Below are 22261 nucleotides of genomic sequence, written 5' to 3' on the forward strand. Positions count from 1 at the left end.
TATCCTGGGCAAAGGGGTACAAACACAAACACACACACACTTATACACATGCTCTGAGGTAAATGAATGGGGCTTGTCGTGTTGAGAGTTGTGTGCTCATGTAGGTTTCTGTGTCCTCTCTAAGAACAAATGACTGAAATGTTTCTTCATTTCTGTAGCTGTCTGTATCTTTCTGCTCCTGTATTATTTTTTGGGGGGGAGATGCTCCCTTTGTGGACGCTCGATCCTCAATTTCTCCTCATTCTTCCATCAGCGCTCATCATTGTCTCAATTACTCATCATGGCATCTTTCTCCCTCTCTCGCTCTCTCTCTCTCATTTCTCTATAAGGGAAGCTGAAGGTACAGTACAGTATTTCTCTTCTTTGTCCTTCCTTGTCTTCGTCGGCAAAAAGACCTTGCAGTATTTCAGTTTTAAGTCTCTCTCTCTATCCATCTCTTTCTTTCTCTTTTTTACTCTTTCTTTTCTATTGTCCACTCACACATTCTTTCCATCAGCTCTTATCACCTCTCTTCTTCATCACGTGAGCAACAGTTTGTCAAAGACTATCAGTCAAGCCTCTCTCTCTGTCTTTTCACATCTTTTGCTTTTTTCTTTCCGTCTTACAAAATGTCCCAGAATATGTTCAAGGTTCAGGGTTGGCGTTAATCTTGATTTTTTTTTTACTTTCATAAGCCTAGGTTTACTGGTTTACAGCAGAATAAATATGTTTAAATTATTTTGCTTTTCAGGTAGATTTATCTCTTTTAAAAAAAAATTGAAATTTTTACTGAAAACGAAATTTTCACAAAGAGAAAAGAAATATTGTTCATAAAAATAGTGCCAGTAGTGCTACTAAAATAGCAAACAAACAATAAAACAATCTACCGAAGCACAACAGAATACAATCAAATAAAATAGACTTTCTGAAATATATGTATATATATATTATTTATTTATTTATTTATATTTATATATTTCAACTATCTCACTCTTATTTCTAAAATGTTTAAATCTTAAAAAAAACTGACAGATTTAAAAAAAAAAGGAATCGGAATTAATGGCAGGATGTAAGATTGCATAATGGTGCGTCTCTCTTCCATTTCATTTCTGTCTCTCAATCCATCCCTCAGTAAATAAGATCTGGCACTTTCACTTGCATCAGGTCATTACCTTTTTCAATCTCTCTCTCTATTTCTCTCTCTCTCGCTCTCTTATTTAAGATGGCCAGACCTTATTACCAAGGACAAGCTGTCCTGTTCTGTCTTTGGTCCGTGTGTCTGGCCCACATGTAACCAGCCATCGGCCGTTCTCGACTCACACGCGCCCACATGCCCCTCGCATGATGTCCACCTAAAGCCCACCTCATATCAGGAGTGCCCATTGCCGGCCCACATATAGACTCGTAGCTCTGGTTTTATTTATCGGGGTCCTGTCAGTATTTGTAAAGGGAATAAAATGGGTTGTGGATTTAGAGAGAGATTGTGTGTGTGTGTTTGAGTGATGGATGCCGTTTTAAGGAGGTTTTGGATGTAAATGACTTCCTCAGGGACCGGAAATTATGTCTCATTAGGAATGTACCGTGGTGCAGATTGACATTTTGGTGTGATAATCTGCATTAGATCAAATATCTGTGCTGAATGTCAGTGGGAATTATTATATCTGCAATACCAGATAACCTCAAGTAGCTGTGTGATTTGCATATGCTACCACATCACAGTTGCAATTGTCGCACTACGCAGTATGTGTACTTTGTACAGTATACAACTTTTCTGCATAACTTATAACTTTAAGCATAACTTTTATAACCTATTAATATCAAATGTTTTGATGACGATATTTCACATTTAATTGCATTTAACTAAATGTACAGTATAACAAGGATTTGTTGGTTCAGCTTAAAAAAGTAAGTTATTTGTTTGCTTTAAAATTTCAAGTTAAAGGAACAGTATGTAAGAAATTTATATAAATTAATCATAAAATGGCCCTGATATGTCACTAGACATTAAGAAATCATTTTCATTTCAAATACTTATATCACTGATGCTGCGTTTACACCACCCGCGTTTGAGGCGTCAAAATCGCGTCTACCACGGCTAGTTTGCCGCTTGAACAGTTTAAATGCATTCGCGCGTGTAGAGCGAAGTAGACGCGCGGAAAAAGCAAGCGTTTGACGCGTGTCAAGAGGCAAAATCCGCTTCTTGTGGGAGGGGCACGTGCTATGTGGTTGTCTGTTTGCAAGATGGCTGATGTTGATTTATCGAGAGAGTTACCGATTTGTATTTGATAACCTTACTATAGGGGTAAAAATAAACCGTGCGTTTCAATAAACGTCACGTGACTCAAAAGTGAAATGTGTATTACAACTTACCAGGTTTTCCGATGTCCTCAACGACACTCTTCCAAGCGAGGTCCTTTTTATTCCTGTCTCTATAGAAATAAGAACTTGTGTCGTATAGCTCCGGGTGACTGCTTACGGACAATATCAAGCGTTCCTTCAGGTTGAAAAAGTGACTCTGGGCAGGGCTGCCGCCACAGCAGCAAGCAGGCTCCTGATTGGTTAACGCGGCGCGAATTTCCGCCAAAGTTCAATTTTTTCAACTCGGGCGTCAGCCGCAAATTCGCGTCAAACGCATAATGCATGAAAAGCACCATTCACGCATACACCGCTTACCGTGCCAGGGGCTCAATTCATGCAAACTAGAGTGGAGTTGTAGCCCTCAACTGATGTTGATGTTGTCATGTTGTGTATTGGCCACCAGTTTTGTGATTGCAGTACCAGTTTTGGCCACAATCCTACGTACTGTTCCTTTAACTAAAAATAACATTGTAAGTTGAATTAACTTAAAATTTTAAGGCAACCAGGTAACTTTTTTTACAGTGCACAGAGCTTAATTTGACATTTCTTTTCTATATAAACTGTAATATTTAACACCTCCTACGCATTATTTAACTGGATAGTGAATGTTAAGCTGTTTATACCCACAACAAGAATAAAAATGCAAAATAACCAGATTTATTTTTTAACGACAACTGGACATCACTAATGAATTTAACACGCAAAGTGATGAGGTCATGTGACAGATATGTTGTAAACTTATGTTTTAAAAGTTTCACACACTAGTTTACCAAAAAAATACTGCACAATATTCCCTAAATTAGTATCAATTTCAAACATAGCTCTTATTGGCCTTTTTGTTGGCAGATTATGGGGGATTAAGAAACTTGTGTTCCCATGTGAGAAACAAGACTCAATAATAAGTAATACATTTGTGCTTTCTTTTATAGCTACATCAGATGGGACTCGTCAGGGCCTGGAGAGCATGAGAGGAGGAGTTTGTGTTACACAGGGCATGAAGGTGGTGCTGAAAGTGGGACAGAGTGAGTAACAAACACACACACACACACACACACACACACACACACACACACACACTTGGGAGCGTATCAGCAGACAATGCCAGTGGATTGGTCACCTGAAACAGTTACGGATGTCGGATTTGCCGAAACAGGCTCAGTAAAGAGTTTCGTTCAGTGCCACACATGACCAACTTCATGACCAATAGCTTTTGTTTACACACAAACAAACTCTGTCGGACTCTGTTAGTTTTCATTATTAAGCTCAGGAAAACACCGGTAAGTGAATCCCAACAGACTGTGGACACGACTCTCTGAGCCATAACTGTACACATACGCACACACACACACACTCATGTCTGTCTAGTGTGTGTAGAGTTGTTATCAGTTATGCCAATCACACAATCTCTTCTTCACTGTTGAATGAGAGTGGATCCAACACAGCTCAAAGACTACCAAACCTTTTATTGTTTTTCTTTCTCTCGCTTGAGCTTTTCCCATCATAAGTTATGAATATTTTCCATACACTTTTTATTGACTTTACTAAAAAAAAAACAAAGCCAACACCCTCTCTCTTTCTCGCTCGTTCGCTCGCTCACTCTCTGTGTCTTTGTCACTTTCTGGCTCATTCTCTCACTCTAGTTGTTATCTGCTGTGTGGCTGAAAGGTCACGTCTGTTTTGTTTGTCATCTAAATAAAAGCGGCTTCGGTTGGAGATTTCTGATGAGATACGTCTGCACACACACAGGCTGTCATGGTATTTTGACAAGCATGACAGCTCGCTATAAGCTCGGCTCAATGACTGTCTGTGTATGAAATATTTTTCTGCTGTATAAAGTGTGCGTAATGATTACATCATCTCAGCAGAAGCCCATAGCCACTAGTGAGGGCACTAACAGTATTATTGTGTGAATCATCTCAAGGGGTTCAAATTTGATGCTTGAGATCATTTTCTGCACCAAAACGGATTATTTTGCACCCTTCGTTGACCCTTAAAAATAAACAGGGTTTAACTACTCGAAAACCAAATCATTTTAATTGTATAGGGTCTGTCCTGTTGTCATGTAATAAACATGATTATTTTATTTACATACCATTTAAAGGGGCCATGGCATGAAAATCTGACTTTTTCCATGTTTAAGTGCTATGATTGGGTCCCCCTAGAAAATGTGGAAAAGATCAACCCAGTAACTTAGTTTTGGTAAACCATTCTCTACAAGCACATGAAAAAATAGGTCGCTGAAATTTGGCTCTCCTTATGATGTCATAAGGAGCTCTTATTATAATAATACCAACCCCTTAATCTGCACTATCCAACCACAGCACTGCCATTTAGTGCAGAGAAAAGCACAATTGAGTTTTAATTGCAAAAAACACCAATGTTGTGATCAGTGTTTGAATTTCATCAGCTCATTTGCATTTTAAAGGACACACCCAAAACGGCACATTTTTGCACACACCTACAAAGTGGCAATTTTAACATGCTGTAATAAATTATTTATATGGTATTTTTAGCAAAAATTTCACATATGTGCTCCGGGGACACCATAGATTTATTTGACATCTTAAAAAAGTCTTGTGCCATGGCCTCTTTAAAAACAACATATTGTTTACTTTGTGACCCAGTCTGTGAAATCCCAGCCTGTGAAATCATTTTTTTGTGATTTCCTGTTTTCTACATAAAATCATCCTATGAACATTTAATGAAAATTTTACCTTGATATCTTTCACACTGACCAAGTGTTAAAAAATTAAAATCAGTTTGAATAATTAAAAACTTTCATGCGTTAGCCAGAATTTACAGAAAGGGTCACATTTGTTATTCGTATGCTGTGTGCAGGTGGGCTAAACCATCATTACTAAGCCGTTTCTCACTCTATCCCCAGGTCCGTATGGCCTCCCACCCAAGTCCCCCAAATCTGACCCAGCGGGCCGTATCAACAACCAAAATCCAGGTAAACACAGCTGCCTAACGTATCAGTTGAGGACACGCTGAAATGTTTCATCCTAAACAGACAGAACATTAAAGACAGAACAGGACTAACCGAGCGAACAAGGGAAGGAAGCGACAGATGGATGAAGAGAAACAGGCGTCTTGGCGCTCTGGTCCTTTTTGATATATTCCACCCTTCTGTTTGTTTTCTCCTCCTTACACTCCCTCGATTTTTCTCTTTTCTTCCGTCCTGCGTCTTTTTCGAAGGCCCCGGGGCCATGAGCTGGAGGCAGAGTGTGGTGGGGTAATGGCCGCATGGGGAAAGATAAAGGATGAGAGGACGGGAGAGCCATCGTTTTCGAGACTTATTAACGCCATTAGTTTAGCGGCTCGGGTTTAGTTGGTCCTGAGAGGAAGAAAGACACAGAAAATTGGGGGTTGAGGAGCGTGATTAGTATAGCGTGACAGAATGAGAAAATTACTCAGGCTCACTGTTTGCTCGGGTGTGACGTCTAGGAGTGCAAAACGGGTGGCTTGGGTCTCTTTTTTTGACATGCATACATACACGAAATACAGCTAAACATAAAGACAGAGAGTTTGTGTCTTATTTAATATCTGAGATCATTATGATCTATCTATCTATCTATCTATCTATCTATCTATCTATCTATCTATCTATCTATCTATCTATCTATCTATCTATCTATCTATCTATCTATCTATCTATCTATCTATCTATCTATCTATCTATCTATCTATCTATCTATCTATCTATCATCAGTTAGAGTAAGGCAGGTGGAGGTGGGTTGGGGGGAGCGGAGGTCATTATGAGCCCAATAACATGGACAGTCATAGAGACACGGAGCAAAGGAGGAGGTGGAGGATAAGAGTGAGGGATGGAGAGAGAAAACGAGAGGAATTGTGTCAAGAATAATGATGGGCCAATTGAGAACGCTTGCAGACAGATCCCTGTATTTCCGACCGTCTCGGTACTCGGCAGGGGCTCTCACTGTCTCCCGTGGAGATCATAACTGCACAGGCGCAGATATACACACGCTACAAAAAATCTGCTACGTCCACAAGTTAGCACAACGGTCATTTGTTCCATGCCTTATATGTAATGCATTTGTAATCAAGCTTATATGTATATACTTTTCCAATGAGAGAGTTTGTCCTCTTAAAGGGGACATTTCACAAGACTTTTAGAGATTGTAAGATACATCTTTGGTGACCCCAGAGTACATATGTGAAGTTTTAGCTCAAAATATAGATATAGATAATTTGTGCTGTTTTTGGGTGTGCCCTTTAAAATGCAAATGAGCTGATCTCTGCACTAAATGGCAGTGCTGTGGTTGGATGTGCAGATTAAGGGGCGGTATTATCCCCTTCTGACATCACAAGGGGAGCCTATTTTCAATGACGTATATTTTCACATGCTTGCAGAGAGCGGTTGACCAAAACTAAGTTACTGTGTTGATCTTTTTTACAATTTCTAGGTTGATAGAAGCACTGGGGACACAATAATAGTGCTTAAACATGGAAGTCAGATTTTCATGATATGTCCCCTTTAAATAATATCTGTTCACCTATTCTATAGTCTCACTTGTCCTCTTGCAGGGTCACGGGACCGCAGGCAGAATACACCCTGGACAGATGGCCAGTCCATCGCAGGGCACTTACAGCAATAGTTTACTTTAAAAAAAAAAAAAAATGCAGTCATTATTTTCTTTCGCTGCAAACCAAAGTTTTGACTTTCTCTCTTTTGTAAAACACAGCTGAGGGTTAAAGAAGGTTCACGCTGCTTAAAATAAGACAAAACACACTGTGATCAGTCACTGTCAATTAAGTCTACACAATAAGTGTGCTATATTCCAAGTCTTATGTCATGTCATGTGATTTGTGTGAGAAAAAAAGCTGTTAAAAGCCTGAAATTTAATTTATTCAGGAAAAACCTTCAACTGCAGCTCTCAAATCTCATTACTCATCATGTATTCAGATTGAGAATTGTTTTCGCAGGTTTAATGTCATACTGACAGAAAATACCCCAATTTGTGTGGAAACAGCAGCATGAACATTCCTCCGAATTTCTCTGTTTACACTGCAAAAAATGATTTTCAAGAATAAAAAAAGTATTTTTGTCTTGTTTTCAGTAAAAATATCTAAAAATTCTTAAATTAAGATGCTTTTTCTTGATGAGCAAAACGACACAAGAAAATAAGTCTCGTTTTTAGACCAAAAATATCAAATTTGATTTTGTGCATAAAACAAGCAAAAAATCTGCCAATGGGATAAGCAAAAAAATCTTGAAAATGTTTCTTAAACACTAAATTCAAGAAAAAATTGCTTACCCCATTGGCAGATTTTTTTTTCCTTGTTTTATGCACAAAATCACTTAAATTTTATATCTTTGGTCTAAAAACTAGACTTATTTTCTTGGGTCATTTTGCTCATCAAGAAAAAGCATCTTAATTTAAGAATTTTTAGATATTTTTACTTAAAACAAGACAAAAATACTAAGAATTGTTTTCTTGAAATTCATTTTTTGCAGTGTATGCTCCGCATAAAAAAATCTTAGGGGTTCGGAACAACATAAAAGTGAGTAAATGAAGTCATAATATTTACTCTTGCGTGAACTACTGCTTTAATAACATGGAGTATTATAGTATGATAAAGCACTTCTGATATTGACCATGTTGCGGTTACGGAGAACATCTGTGTTGCCAGGTTTAGTACTTCTTCGAATTCTTTCGTTTAAGGAGCCCAATCAGACCTTCGTGTTTAAATTGGCTTTCATTTCCCCTGCGAAAAGCCTCCTACACTCCATAATCCTGTTATGTAAAGATAAATGACTAATATAGCCTCAAAGATCTCACATCTATTAAAATGCTCTTTCTGCTCAGCTGTTGTTCATATAGGAGGCTAAAATACACAGTTCTAGTATGTAACACATGCATTAACCGCTTAGCTCACGCTCACATGTTTGGAAAGTATCATGTTATGTTTTAAGTACAGACAAAGAACATTCTGCTGCTCCTCTTTGTGTCTTCTAAGTGTTAAACGGTCGTAAAGCTAAAACATGAACAATAGCCAGCAGCAACAAAAAAAGCCATAAATAAAGGGTAAACTGGAAAGGGTGTGGTCATTGTGGTTCAGTTGCACTATTAAAACATTGCTCTGTTTGCCTGAGCATCTTAAAAAGCACCTTTAAATCCAGCAACAGTGTAAATTTGGGGTGGGGCTCTTTTAATGCATGCTTACAGACACTGTGCACTTATTCTGCAAATATTTGATGATTTCTTAAATGTTAATGCAACATAGAAAAACGGTTATATAATTACAGTCAACTTGCACAACGTCTGATTATACAGCCCAGTCTCACGAAATTTCGTTATATAGTCACGTAATTTTTTGATTCTTTTTTGTGATATTATCACGAATTTCCGCGTTTTTTCGTGATCGTATAACGAATTCCTGTTTTCGTATGATTATCTCGTATTGATTACTCAACTGTTTTGTCCTATTTTCTTACCATTGTTGCTTCGGTTTAGGGTTAGATTTACATAAAATGACATCCCTACCCAAACCCAACTCTAACGCCAGGCGACATATAAAAAATACATCAGAAAAAATAGTATAAACCAATATATAAAGTGATATTCTAATGCAAACACCAAATCTAACCCTAAACCAAAGCGACAATGGTTTAAAAATAGGAAAAAGCAGTTGAGTAACCAATACGTGATAATCACACAAAACCAGGAATTCGTTATACGATCATGAAAAACGTGGAAATTTGTGATAATATCATGAAAAAAAGAAACAAAAAATTACGTCACTATATCACGAAACCTCGTGAGACTGGGTAAGATTATACAGTTATTATGAGTCAACTCAAGAGGTTAATTTAGGTAACAAATTGAAGCCGTAAAAATAGTTCCTAAACCAGGGGTAGGCAATTGTCGATAGGGTGGCCACACAAGCCATTTTCGCTGAAGTTGCATACATCATGAAGGTTTTCACATTTCAGTTAAATACATTATAAAATTAAGATTTATTTATCTTACAAAACATAGATCATTGTAGTTCCATTCTTCCCTTGAAATGTAATGGTTGCTTTTCTGAAATAAAACCTGAAATATTAAACCTCGATGACGTATGCGGTCGACCAATGCGACTTCCGGAGGACACACTCGAAATCTTGTCCAGGAAGTGTATGGCGTAAATGGCACGTATGGCCATCCTAAAAGTCGGTCATGGTGTGCCGATGTCCTGCAGAGTTTAGCTCCAGCTCTACAAATCAACAAATCAAGGTCTAAAGAGTCACCTGAAAACTCCAGGTAGGCGAGGTTTTATTAGGGTTGGAGCTAAAATCTGCAGGACATCGGCACCCGGTGGGCTCTCAGTTCTGGCGTTAAGCACTCCGGGCCCCCAGGCCTGGGCGCAATCCGCACCGGGGCCAGTGGCAGGTAGGGAGTTTGACTGGGGCGGTACATCTGTCAAAAGGTAACGCAGGTGTCCTAAGGTGAGCTCGGCGAGGACGGAAACCTCGCGTGGAGCAAAAGGGCAAAAGCTCACTTGATTCTGATTTTCAGTACGAATACGGACCGTGAAAGCGTGGCCTATCGATCCTTTTGCTCGTTGAGAGTTTCAAGCAAGAGGTGTCAGAAAAGTTACCACAGGGATAACTGGCTTGTGGCAGCCAAGCGTTCATAGCGACGTTGCTTTTTGATCCTTCGATGTCGGCTCTTCCTATCATTGTGAAGCAGAATTCAGAATTCACTCCAGGACTGACGTTGCCTACCCCTTTCCTAAACAATAGTCTCATTTGTTTTCATTTTGTTCCTAGTGTGAACAGGATTTAATGCCATCCGAACACTGACCATAGTCTCACCTCACTTCCTCCTAATCTTTATTGTTTGACTCTACGATTTGCTGCTTTGTGGTTCACATCTCCCATGCCAGACCACTTTATCCACTCATGTGGCTGACCACCGCGTTAAACCGTGTGTATTTTACATGTGTGCCAAAACATGCATGTTTGCAGAAACCCAATCCACCTTGACTAGCGTTCTCTGAGCCAGTGTAATCTGGTCAGCGAGTTTATAGAAAAGTCCACAACATCCTCCAACTTTCTGAATAGTTCAGTGACAGTTTAAGTGAACATGGCAAGTCTCTAATTGGCTCGCTTTGATCTGTTAGGGACACGAACAAGCCAATCATATTGTTAGATGACTGGCCCCGTTTCATTTGTTCCATTTGATTGGTTAAAAACATTAACTAGGGCCATCAGATTGTAAGAGGGCCAGATGTGGCAGCACTAATGAACTCCCTACATTGAACCAAAACTCATGTAAGTGTCAAAGGCCAGCCCTCCAATAAGGGAACAGGTTAAAGGTGGTCGTCTCACTAATAGGTGCCATCACCAAGTGCAAGTCAGAGTAACTTTGAAAAGTTTCCCTAATGAAATTCATTCGAAAACTGTGCTGAAAGCCAGCTCTTATTGAGTGTCCACAAATAGTACTTTTTGGAATTTGTAAATCAAAGTGTTTCTCTGTTTTGCAGGTACTGGAAACAGCACACATCCCAGAATTCCCCCTAGAGGACCAGGTGGAGAAAACGGCCCCCTTCCTCCCTCCAACATCGCGGTTATTGCTGGCGCAGCCGGAGGTTCTGCGTTCCTCCTTCTCGTCACCGCTGTGATCTGCGTGGTGTGCTATCGGCGACGACACGCGAAACATTCTGAATCGCACCACCCTCCCCTCTCCCTCTCCTCTTTAACCTCGCCCAAACGAGGCGGAGGTGGAGGAGGTGGCAACAACAACGGATCGGAGCCCAGCGACATCATCATCCCGCTGCGGACTTCTGATTCCGCCTACTGCCCGCACTACGAAAAAGTCAGCGGGGACTACGGCCATCCCGTCTACATCGTACAGGAGATGCCCCCTCAGAGTCCCGCCAACATCTACTACAAAGTATGAGAACCGGAGAAGACCTTACCGACGTCTACTATGACCACACCAACCTTAATGACTACCTAAATCCCGCCCTTGCCCCACCAGTAGTCCCAGTAGATCAGATCCTTCACACACACACTTCTCCGATACAGCGACTGTTTAGGGTCGGGTGTGTGCGCGGGTGTGTTATCATTCCTCACAACTCGCCCCAACTTTGGCCTTTTGTTAGAGAGAGGATGTCCTTCTCTCTGACGTCCCACAGGGAACTGTTCTTAAAGCTAGAGAAGACCTCCTGGAGTAATTCAGGCGACTGAAAAAACACGACACTCCTGGTTTTATTGGGGGTGTTTCGGAGCACAAGCATCAAAACTGTGCAGAAAAATCCACAAACAAAAACACTAGAAGGACATCATGCGAACTTCGACTTTGAATGCTACATTTACTCACACATAGCAGTTTAGTTTGTGTTACTACTCCTCGGTAAGGGGGAGGAGCCATCGATTCGGCCAATCATCACACAGGGCTTCAATCACGTGATCTAGGACCCGTGTGTTGTCGATTGGTGGAGTTTTAGAGGCGCGAAGAATCTTGTATATTTTAATAACCGGTGTATTTTGTGAGTGTGTAGGATAAATATCCCGACACTGCTGTTGCACATGTATTTGTGCGCGAGCGCTGAGCTTCGGTTAAACTTGTGAGTGTTTGTTTGTGTGGATGAGCGCGTGTCTGAGTACAGTTACAGTGTTATAGTGTGAACATGGGCGTGCGTGTTTGTTAGACTGTTTCAAAACCAAAACATAAAATATGAGCGAACATCAAAAAAGTTTTTTTATCGCTTTCAAACACATAGATTATAATTATATATGAATACTCAGTAAAATAATTTTTTTAGAGTTTTTTTTCCATGTAAAGTTATACTGTTTCTTTGCTAGGCCTAATTTGTTTCTTTATTATTTTTTTATCAACATGCTGACCTTGTTTCTTCACCATTTGTGTTGTAAATTAATTTAATGCTTTCATTCTGTTGCAAAAACCGAGTTTGTTTGGTTCTTTTTTCCATCTCAGTTTTCCTTTCCCTGGAGTCTCCTCCGCTCTACACATATATTTTTATAGCTCCTTGTACTCTGACGTAGTTTTGAAGCTAGACCTCGTTTGTGAACGTGTTGAGGTAGAACAATCTGAGAGTTTTTTATTATTTTTTAAGATGCTTTTTTGAACAAAAAAGGGGAAAATTGAAAGGAGGGAAGAAACGGAGGGGGGTTAAATAAAAAGAAAAGGGTACGAACACCGCCGGCTAGCAAAAGAAAACTTCTGGAAAGAGTGAAACTATGAAAGAATCGCACATTAAAAGACAAAAAATAGCGGAGCGAAAGTTAAAAGATGCTTGAATGAGGAAAGAGAGAGCGAGATATAAGAAAGATTTTTCAGGAAAAGCTCCTCTGAAGCGGTGAAGGAGGCAGATGTAGAGAGGTAGAGAGATTCAGAATGGACCTAATTCTCTCAGATGCAGATGGACAACAGGATAGATGGACACACAGAATTGCTCTTTTATAGACGCACAGTGCTCTATTTTGTGCCAATGAAGTGAGGTGGAAATATTTTAAGACTCGTTTCAAATTCCGGAGTATCTCGGAAAACGTCTCAATATAACACGGACGCGCACCCGCGCTCGGAGAAAGATTCAATGGCCACTGCACACAAAAAAGCTCTTGTGAAGAGGCGGCTTTTCATCTCAAACACACGTGCGCGAGCAGACCGAATACACAATCAAAAGCCATCATGATTAGGCATATAGTTTCCGTAAAAATACTGTGCATTCTCTCTCTTTCTCTCTCTCATTCTCACACAGTCATTCATTAACACAATACTTTGTGCCAATGAAAATTATTGTTGAGGTTGAAACATACTCTGTGCAAGTACATAAACATGCATAACATAAATGAGCTCCAGAATGTTGCATTCTCAATGCTGCCACAGAACACTTTTATTTCAGGTTACCTATTGGCGTGGCCCAGCATCAGTTTGAAGGGAATTGATTAAACTTTTGACTTATTTATAGATAGCCACCTAAATAATAGCATTTTGGGGCGGTTTCCCGGACAGGGTTTAGATTAATTCAGGACGATTTAGTAATTTTTGCAAAAAACATTACTGGTGTGCATCTTAGCACTGATATGTGTTAAGATATGTCAGTACAAGTTTTTTTTTTAAACTAGTCAGCTCAAACATGCCTTTTAGTCTGGGACTGGGATAAGCCCGATCCAGGAAACCACACAATACAGTTTAATACCCCCCCCCCTCCGAGCAGAGGTGTATACTACTTAAAGGTGCAGTGTGTAAATTTCAGCAGCATCTAGTGGTGAGGTTGCGAATTGCAACCAATGGCTCAGTCCACTGCTCATCCCTCGCTTGTGAAACGTATAGAGAAGCTACGGTAGCCACCACCGGAAAAACATGTCATGGTCAGAGACAACTTAGTAAAAAAAGTTTGGCTTCTGTAGAAACATGGCGGCACAAAATGGCGACTTCCACGTAAGGGGACCCTCGGTGTATGATAAAAATGTCTCATTCTAAGGTAATAACAACATAACGGTTCATTTAAAAAAGGTCTTTATACACCCCTGATAATATAGTTTTGTGTATTATTTTGCATTTCTGTCAAGAGATCTTTCTAAAAATTTCACACTGCACCTTTAAGTATTTTTACTTTCTACATAAAAGTACATTTTTAAGTTTTCATATTTTATTTGTGTTTTTCTTTGGAAAACATGCATTTCAAAGCATATTATCATAATTTTTACTCCACTACATTTCATAATTTCAAGTTTTTGGTTTATATTTAATATTTAAGTACATTAAACATCTTATACATTTTTTACTCTCGTACTTTTACACTAAAAAAAAATGATTCATTCAATTTACTCAATTTTTTGGGGTAGGTGGTCGCGGTCGATTTATTTAAGGTACATTTAAAGAAAGAAAATTAGAAAAACAAAACAAAAAACTTTTGTTTAGATGTAGCTTAGGTGAATTGATTGCGACCACTTACCTTAAAAAATTTAGTAAATTGAATGAATCATTTTTTTTACTCCACTACATTTCATAATTTCAAGTTTTTGATTTATATTTAATATTTAAGTACATTAAACATCTTTTTTTTACTTTTACTACTCTCGTACTTTTATAAAAAAAAGATTCATTCAATTTAGCTTAAATAAACTGATTGCAACCACTTACCTTAAAAAAATTGTGTAAATTGGATGAATAATTTTTTCAGTGTACTCAAGAAAGTAAAAGTACACAATTTTAATGTAATTAGGTATTAAATCAATTTCAATATGCAATATTAAAGAAATACACAGTATGCTTTAGAATGTAGTGAACATTTTTAGGAAAGTAAAGTACATTTTTTCCCAAGACAAACACAAAGATAAGGCACAGATGCTTGGAAAATGTAACTAAAATACTTAAGTTGTATACACCTCTGCATCCGAGTTCCTCATTTTGTTATTTCACACTTACAGAAAAACGCATGTTAAATATGTTCAACACTACCGCATTTCCAATCCAAGCATTGCTGTCTGTGTTTCTGTAATTGTATGGAGTATGTTTCTGTCTTAAAGACTTCAGATTGTGTTCTGTTGCACAGCCATTGTCGCAGTATGTGTTCGTATGCGTTTAAAAGAATGTTATCATGGAAAAATACAGTGCATAGACACACAAGCCATTTTTATACCCCAAAATGTGGTAGTCTTACTTTGCAGATGTGTTTTTGTGACCGATGTTGGGACTGAACAATGGATTAATGTTTTTGCGACCTGCCTATAGAAAGCTTCAATATTTGTCTCTCAATAACATTGAGTTTTGTATCAGCCTTCGGGTGCATCAAGACTGTGAGAAATTGTTTTTACTGTCACAATGTTTTTTCTCTTACACAAGATTTTGTTACTTTGAATCGAGTTGCCTACAATGTGGAGGTGTTACATTTGTTTGCCACTGTTGTATTTGTGGGCTGTTACATACATACTTAAGTGTTCGGTTTCAGGTTCTGTTAAAAATACAAAAAAAGCGTAAGCCATGTCTCTGGCCCTGTACACATGGACTTGGACACGCGTGCGTTCGCGCGCAGATGTCCAAAAATCTCACGAGCGGGAAGCCGTGGACATCGCACATTGACAGACCGATGTGAAGGGGAGTGTTCGCAGGCGCCGAAGCAGCTATACACTCTCTGCCCACCTCCGATTCTTTTTTAGGTCCTGTTTATCGAACATCTGGCCTCGAAAAGCTTCATCATCTGTCATTTACATTGAGCGGTTCTTTGTGCGCTTGCTTTCGCCACGAACGCTGGGCCCAGTAATCTGTACGCAGACAAAAGCGGGGACGAACCACAAAGTGTGTATTTTTGTAGAGAACGCTTCAGTGTGTGTACGTGTTTCTCTGTGCCAATAGCCAGCGGGTGGCGGCCATTTTAAAGACCTCCATTCCTCTCCAGTGATGTGTTCAGACGTTTGTAAAACACCATGTTTGTGTGTGATGTTTTCTTTTTGTGTCCACACCTCACCACCACCACCACAAGCCCTCTCTTGATTTCCCTCCTGCATACATGCCTTTAAAAGGGTTAAACAACTAATACATTCCTTTGAAGAAATGTTGATTAAAAAAAACACAAAATTTCTTTGCATTTTTTGATCTTTTAAGTGTTCTTCACTGTATGCGTGTTTGTGTTCGAGTGTCAGTACACAGTAAAAAAAACTATCGAATCAACATTTATTTTATGTTACTTTAACTTAAATTAAGTTAAACAATTTCAACTTGTTTTATTTTTCAGAGCAATGAATGTGTTCTTTAAACGCACACAAAAAAGTATTTTTATTTTTACTTTTCCGGTATTTATTCCATACTACATCTCTCTCTCTCTCTCTCTCTCTCTCTCTCTCTCTCTCGCACGCACGCACACACACACACCCCTTTAGATCATTTTGTATGTTTTCAAAATACCATTTATTACCAAAGCAACCATTTCCTTTTGAAAACAATTTCTTTTCAAAAACTCGTAAAATCTGGTACTGATTGTCCCTGTGAGGTTGTCACATGGCTACAGGTGATATAGAGGTAAAGAGCCTATTATTGCCAAGGTAACACCTGAAGGTCACAATCTCATTGGTGTAACATAAATTTAGATTTAAAAAGCTGGAACACAAATGAGTTAAAACAAAGATTTTAAAATGATTCTCATGGGCATCTGTGGTCACCTTTACGGTGTAATAATGTTTTATAAAATGTGTGCTTTTGTTCCAATAATGATCAAAAGAAAAACTACATAACTCAGATGTTCTTATACAGCTCAGGAAATGATGTGCTTAAAGGTCTTATTTTTCTTTTAGATTTTCTTAGGAGAAATAAAATGAACAACGTTTATAAAGATGAATGTGAAGAGCATATTTCACATTGTAAGGTTTTCTTAGAATTTGATACATTTGTACAGTATGAGACATAAAACTTGCTTCTGGATTCTCAAGGGAAACATAATTTTTTTATCTAGATCCTTTCCTTGGGATAATAATATGAGCAGGATTTTTTGTCAGCCATATCTCAATATTATTTACCCAGATATTTTAAGCAACGCTATTTTTATTTAATTTCAAACATTCAGCTTTAAAATGACATTTTATTAAATTGACTACTTGCAACTCATTAGCATCCAACCCTGTGTCACGAAATTACGCACCTATAGTCACGTCAATTTGTGAGTCTTAAGCATGACACTGACATGGTTTTCCGCCTTTTTGCATGAATGTCTCGCATTTCTGTTTACGTGTCACATATTTGTTACTCAATTGTTTTGTCCTATTTTCAAACCATTGACGCTTCAGTTTAGGGTTAGATTTGGTGTTTGCGTTATATGTCACCTTAAGTATTGGTTTATACAATTTTTCATTATTTTTTTTATATTTTATGATTTTTAAACCATTGTCGCCTGGCATTAGGGTTAGAGTTGGGTTTGGGTAAGGATGTCATTTTATGCAAATCTAACTCTAAACCAAAGCGACAATGGAAAGAAAATAGGACAAAACTGTTGAGTAACAAATATGTGACAGTGACACGTAAACAGAAATGCGAGACATTCAAGCAAAAAGGCGGAAAACTGTGTCAGTGTCACGCTTAAGACTCACAAATTTACGTGACTATAGGTATGTAATTTCGTGATATTGGGTTGCACCATCTCACGAGCCTCTACAGTTCCAACAGAAATCCCTAAGGTTTCAAAACCCTTATGGTGACATCTAGGGCCTCATTTATAAAGTGCTGCCTAGAATCCATCCTACATTTGATCTTACAATCATTTATCAAAAATGCCCACGTGGGATTCATAGAATGAACGTACGCACAGAAAACGCGCGTATCCCTTTCTTTCAGATGGGAAATCTATAAATCGCAAATGATTTTGAGCTTGGCATTCATTGAAATATAAAAGAGCACTTGTCAATGTTTAAATTCTTTTCAAGCAGCAAGAATGGCTTATATTTCCAAAAACCTGCAGCAATCGGACAAGCAAAAGTACGTACGTCTGCTCAAACCCGCAACATGAAGTGTTGCATATGCACACTTTACGATCAAACCTCTGCGTGTAAAAAAAATCAGTAGAAATTACAGTGTTACTTTCAGCTGGTTGCCGGTAACTTACCGTAGATTTAAATTTATGTTATTTACTGGCAACATTTTGTTAAAAGTTAAATGAACATTATACATTTACAAGTCTTTGTCTTTACAGAGTAAAACTAAAATAACTGCATCAAGCAAAACATTCTGGAAAACAAAATCTGAAGCAAAAAACAGAAAAAGGTTGTTGATGATTTCTGGTTCCCAGAATGCTTTGTATGCGGGCTGTTATTGTATAGTTTTATTCTGTAAAGATAAATATTACAAAATTTATTTAACTTTCAACAAACTTTTGCCAGTAAATAACATACATTTAAATCTACGGTAATTTACCGGCAACCAGCTGCAAGTAACACTGTAATTTCCACAGATTTATTTGTGTACGCACACTCTTAGAAAGGATGCGTTAATTTTTTACACATCTTTGTGCGTTAAGCTTTTAACACATGTGTAATTTTAACACATTATGTGTCATTTTGTGTTAAAATAAAACACAAGTTGTGTTAAAATAAAACACAAGTTGTGTTAAAAGTAACACAAAATGAGTTGTTTCCATAATAACACAGAGATGGGTGGATTCTGGGACAACGCATTTAGTGTGTTATCTCAGAATCAACACAAATGTGTTGTTTTTACAGCCCAGTCTCACGAAATTTCGTTATATAGTCACGTATTTTTTTGATTCTTTTTTCGTGCTATTATCACGAAATTTCGTGTTTTTTCGTAGTCGTATAACGAATTCCTGTTTTCGTGTGATTATCACGTGTTGGTTACTCGGCTCTTTTGTCCTATTTTCTTGCCATTGTCGCTTCGGTTTAGGGTTAGATTTACATAAAATGACATCCAAACCCAACTCTAACCCTAACGCCAGGCGACATATAAAAAAATAAATCAGGAAAAATAGTATAGATCAATATATTAAGTGACATTCTAATGCAAGCACCAAATCTAACCCTAAACCGAAGCGACAATGGTTTAAAAATAGGAAAAAACAGTCGAGTAACCAATACGTGATAATCACACGAAAACAGGAATTCGTTATACGACTACGAAAAAACACGAAATTTCGTGATAATAGCACGAAAAAAGAATAAAAAAATACGTGACTATATCACGAAACTTTGTGAGACTGGGTAGTGTTTTTAACACATTCGTTCTAAGAATAGGACATTTTAAAGTAGGGATTACTTAACCATGTGCAATTATTTACCTAGTTAAAGTAACAAAAGTTTCTAAATGCTATTGGAAGGAACTCTTGATCATTTTATTTGGATGATATCACCTCAATATAATATAATAATATAATTGATCTGTTACAGAGAACACTAAACAAAATGATTCCCTCAGATTTCTCTCAGATCTACAGTATAAAAAAACCAAGGATAACTTTAAATCAAGGTAACCTTTACGAAATTAGACAACAGCATCTGGAGTCGGTGAGAAAGAAAAGCGATGCTTCTTAAAGCATTTCTTCAACATGGAAAAGTCATTAAGATCAGTCATAAATAGGCAGTTATGACAAGCAGAAATATGTGCGTAAAGTGTCTATCAAAGTGCCATAACTGAATTGGAGATGCTTAAGTCACTTTACTATAATGCAGTTATTTTACTTACATTTTATACACCATGGTGCACGCTTGATACAGAACACCTTGCTCAAGGCATAATATCACGGTTAAGTAATACTTCAGACTTTACATTTTAATTTAAACTAAATTTTAGCTAGAAAAACTTTAATAAATAATGTATAATAAATATGCTGTTATAATACAGTTACATGTCCACTACATGGTGTAGAAAAAAATCTAGATATTAAATAGATTTGTGATAGTTTTTAAATATGGATAATGAATGAATATTATATTTAAAATATAAAAAATTTGTATATACCTAAATTTAGCTAATGACAAAAATGTGCACAAACACACACTGCCACATATGTTTGTACTGTAGTTTTATTTTCAGAACACATGCACACGCTTTTGTCCTCAGTGCTGCAGAATGCAGTTTCTAGGGTTATTAAAAAAAATCAAAAACTTGGCCTGGAGTGAAATCAATTAGGAGATAATCCTCCATAATCAGATTTGAACAGGTTTTAGCGGCAAGGCTCAAAATCCAGAAGACCAGCTCGCTGGACTTCAATGTCGCCACGGGAGCCTTAAGACCGCGTTGCTATGGGGACCCTCCTGAAGGTCAGCGAAAGCGAGATATCGTTTCCTAGTAGCCTGCAATTTACCCGTTTGAAAGCCGGTCGGTCATCTGCATATCAAATGTGCGAAATGAACGAGGGCGAGATGGAAAGAACGAGGCCGAGAAGAATAGAGTGCAGGCCACCTCCTCTGCGGTTGCTTTCTAAAGGCTGAGGTGAGGAGAGGTGAGGGCTGAAAGTCAAGTGTCTCTCTTTCGTTCTCTGATTGCACCTGTAGGCAGCGTGCACTGAAAGCGACTGATGAAAAGACGGGTCTTTAAGTCATCACCACGAACCCCCTCCGCCTCAATCTACCCTTCAGTCTCACAGCCACCACCACGACCACAGCGGCTTAGATCTACAGTACATCCAAATGGCTTTCTTCTCCCTCTTTCGACATGTTCTCCTCCCTCTCTCTCTCCCTCAGTCAAATCTTGGGTTCTTAGGGGAGAGAAAAACAAACTGCTACAGTTAAAAATGGGGCTGATGACAAGTACAGCTGGGCTGGTTAAAATGAAGCTGATAAAGCAACAGAATGGACTGGGGGTGGAAAGATAGAAGGAAGGAGAGAGTGTGCTTTCTGAGTCATTACCTGACAAGAATCAGGGTGTTAATTTCAGATGATTAATTTATTAACATGACACAATGATACCAGCCGACTATCTGATTACAATACAGTTCAGACACCCACACAGTGTCGTGTTCCCTGTACCGATTCACAAAGCACACACACACACTTGAAGCTCCTCAGATCTATACGATAGCATCCGGAAACATCGCCGTGAGTTATGGGTCATATTTTGGCCCTCGGATATCCACACAGAAAATTGCATGGTGGTCTCATGATCTCATCCTTCACTCACAGATGGGAAATCAAGAACGTCCCTTTCATCTTTGATTCTTTGGTCTCTTTTGTTTTTAAAGTCAATGACATTGCAGAATTTGGAAGGATTCGTGCACATTATTCCCAAGTAGGGCCTTCAAAAGATTAATCGCGATCAATCACATCCAAAATAAAAGTTTGTGTTTACATAACATATGTCTGTGTACTGTGTATAATTGTTATGTATATATAAAACCAGACACAATCATGTATATATTTAATTCAATTCAATTCAATTCAATGTTATTTATATAGCGATTTTCACAATAGTTAATTGTTTCAAAACAGCTTTACATTAATAGAAGCAGTGAAAAGCACAGAAAAACGACAGAGAGCACAACATAATACACGATAGCATAAGCAGTTAAATTTGCTGTGGCTATGACTAACATTATCAGCGAGCGTATTACTAATGTAAAGTCTAGAAGAGGAAGCTAAGTTAAGCCCAAGAAGGCTGTCTCCCCGGGTTAAAAAAACCCCTAGGAGAAAAAAAAACCCAGGCTTTTTAGCCGGGGACATAAAAAAAGTCCTAGGAGGAAAAAACCCTTGGGAGATATATATTAATATATACACACATATAAACGGATAAGGAGATTAAGCGGAGATTAAAGGCGGAGTCCATGATGTTTGAAAGCCAATGTTGATATTTGAAATCACCTAAACAAACACGCCCCTACCCCAATAGAATCTGGACCTTCTGTTGATATACCCGCCCCACACATACGCAACCGGCATTTGATTTGATTTGATTGGCTATAAGTGTGTTTTGGTAGTCGGCCCGTCTCCTTTTCCAACGCGTTTTTCAAACATCGTGGACTCCGCCTTTAAGCGGGTTCTGCTGGTGATCGTTGGTCAGGCATCAGCTGGGCATCAGAAAAAATGTAAGAAATTTTTTTTGTATTTATATATAAAATATTTATATTTATTAATTATATAAATGTATATACAGTATATAAATGCAGATATTTCTTAAATATATACATGAATGTGTGTGTATTTATATATACATAATATTTTCACACAACGTTTATTTTGGATGCGATTAATTGCATTTAATCTTTTGACAGCCCTATTCCCAAGTAAAAAAAATTGCATCAAAAATGCAATAACTTATTCTGCAAATGAATTTCCTTTTTAGCTTGGAGTGTCACCCACACTTTTAAAAATAAAGATTTCATATATGGTCTTTGTCAGGACATATAAATCCTTAAACATCCACAAAAACTTTAAATTGTTTCTTTGTAGTGAAAAAAATATTCAACAGATTATAAAATAGTTTTCTGACTTTAAAGGTTTTTTGGGAATCAA

General features: G+C 38.1%; 1 protein-coding gene across 2 annotated transcripts in view; it reads left to right on the forward strand.

Annotated features, from left to right (window-relative positions):
- Positions 1 to 13595, forward strand: part of efnb3b (ephrin-B3b) — a 92950-nt gene extending 79355 nt beyond the window's left edge. The window contains exons 3-5 of one of the 2 annotated variants that reach the window (XM_055198155.2): positions 3267 to 3359; positions 5222 to 5290; positions 10831 to 13595. In XM_055198155.2, the coding sequence (XP_055054130.1) occupies positions 3267 to 3359; positions 5222 to 5290; positions 10831 to 11246 (578 nt within the window). In that variant the 3' untranslated portion in view covers positions 11247 to 13595. The remainder of the gene's footprint in view (positions 1 to 3266; positions 3360 to 5221; positions 5291 to 10830) is intronic. The other variant, XM_055198163.2, reaches the window with a different exon arrangement.
- Positions 13596 to 22261: the final 8666 nt, after the last annotated feature.

Source organism: Misgurnus anguillicaudatus, chromosome 21 (assembly GCF_027580225.2).
Source record: "Misgurnus anguillicaudatus chromosome 21, ASM2758022v2, whole genome shotgun sequence".
NCBI lineage: Eukaryota > Metazoa > Chordata > Actinopteri > Cypriniformes > Cobitidae > Misgurnus > Misgurnus anguillicaudatus.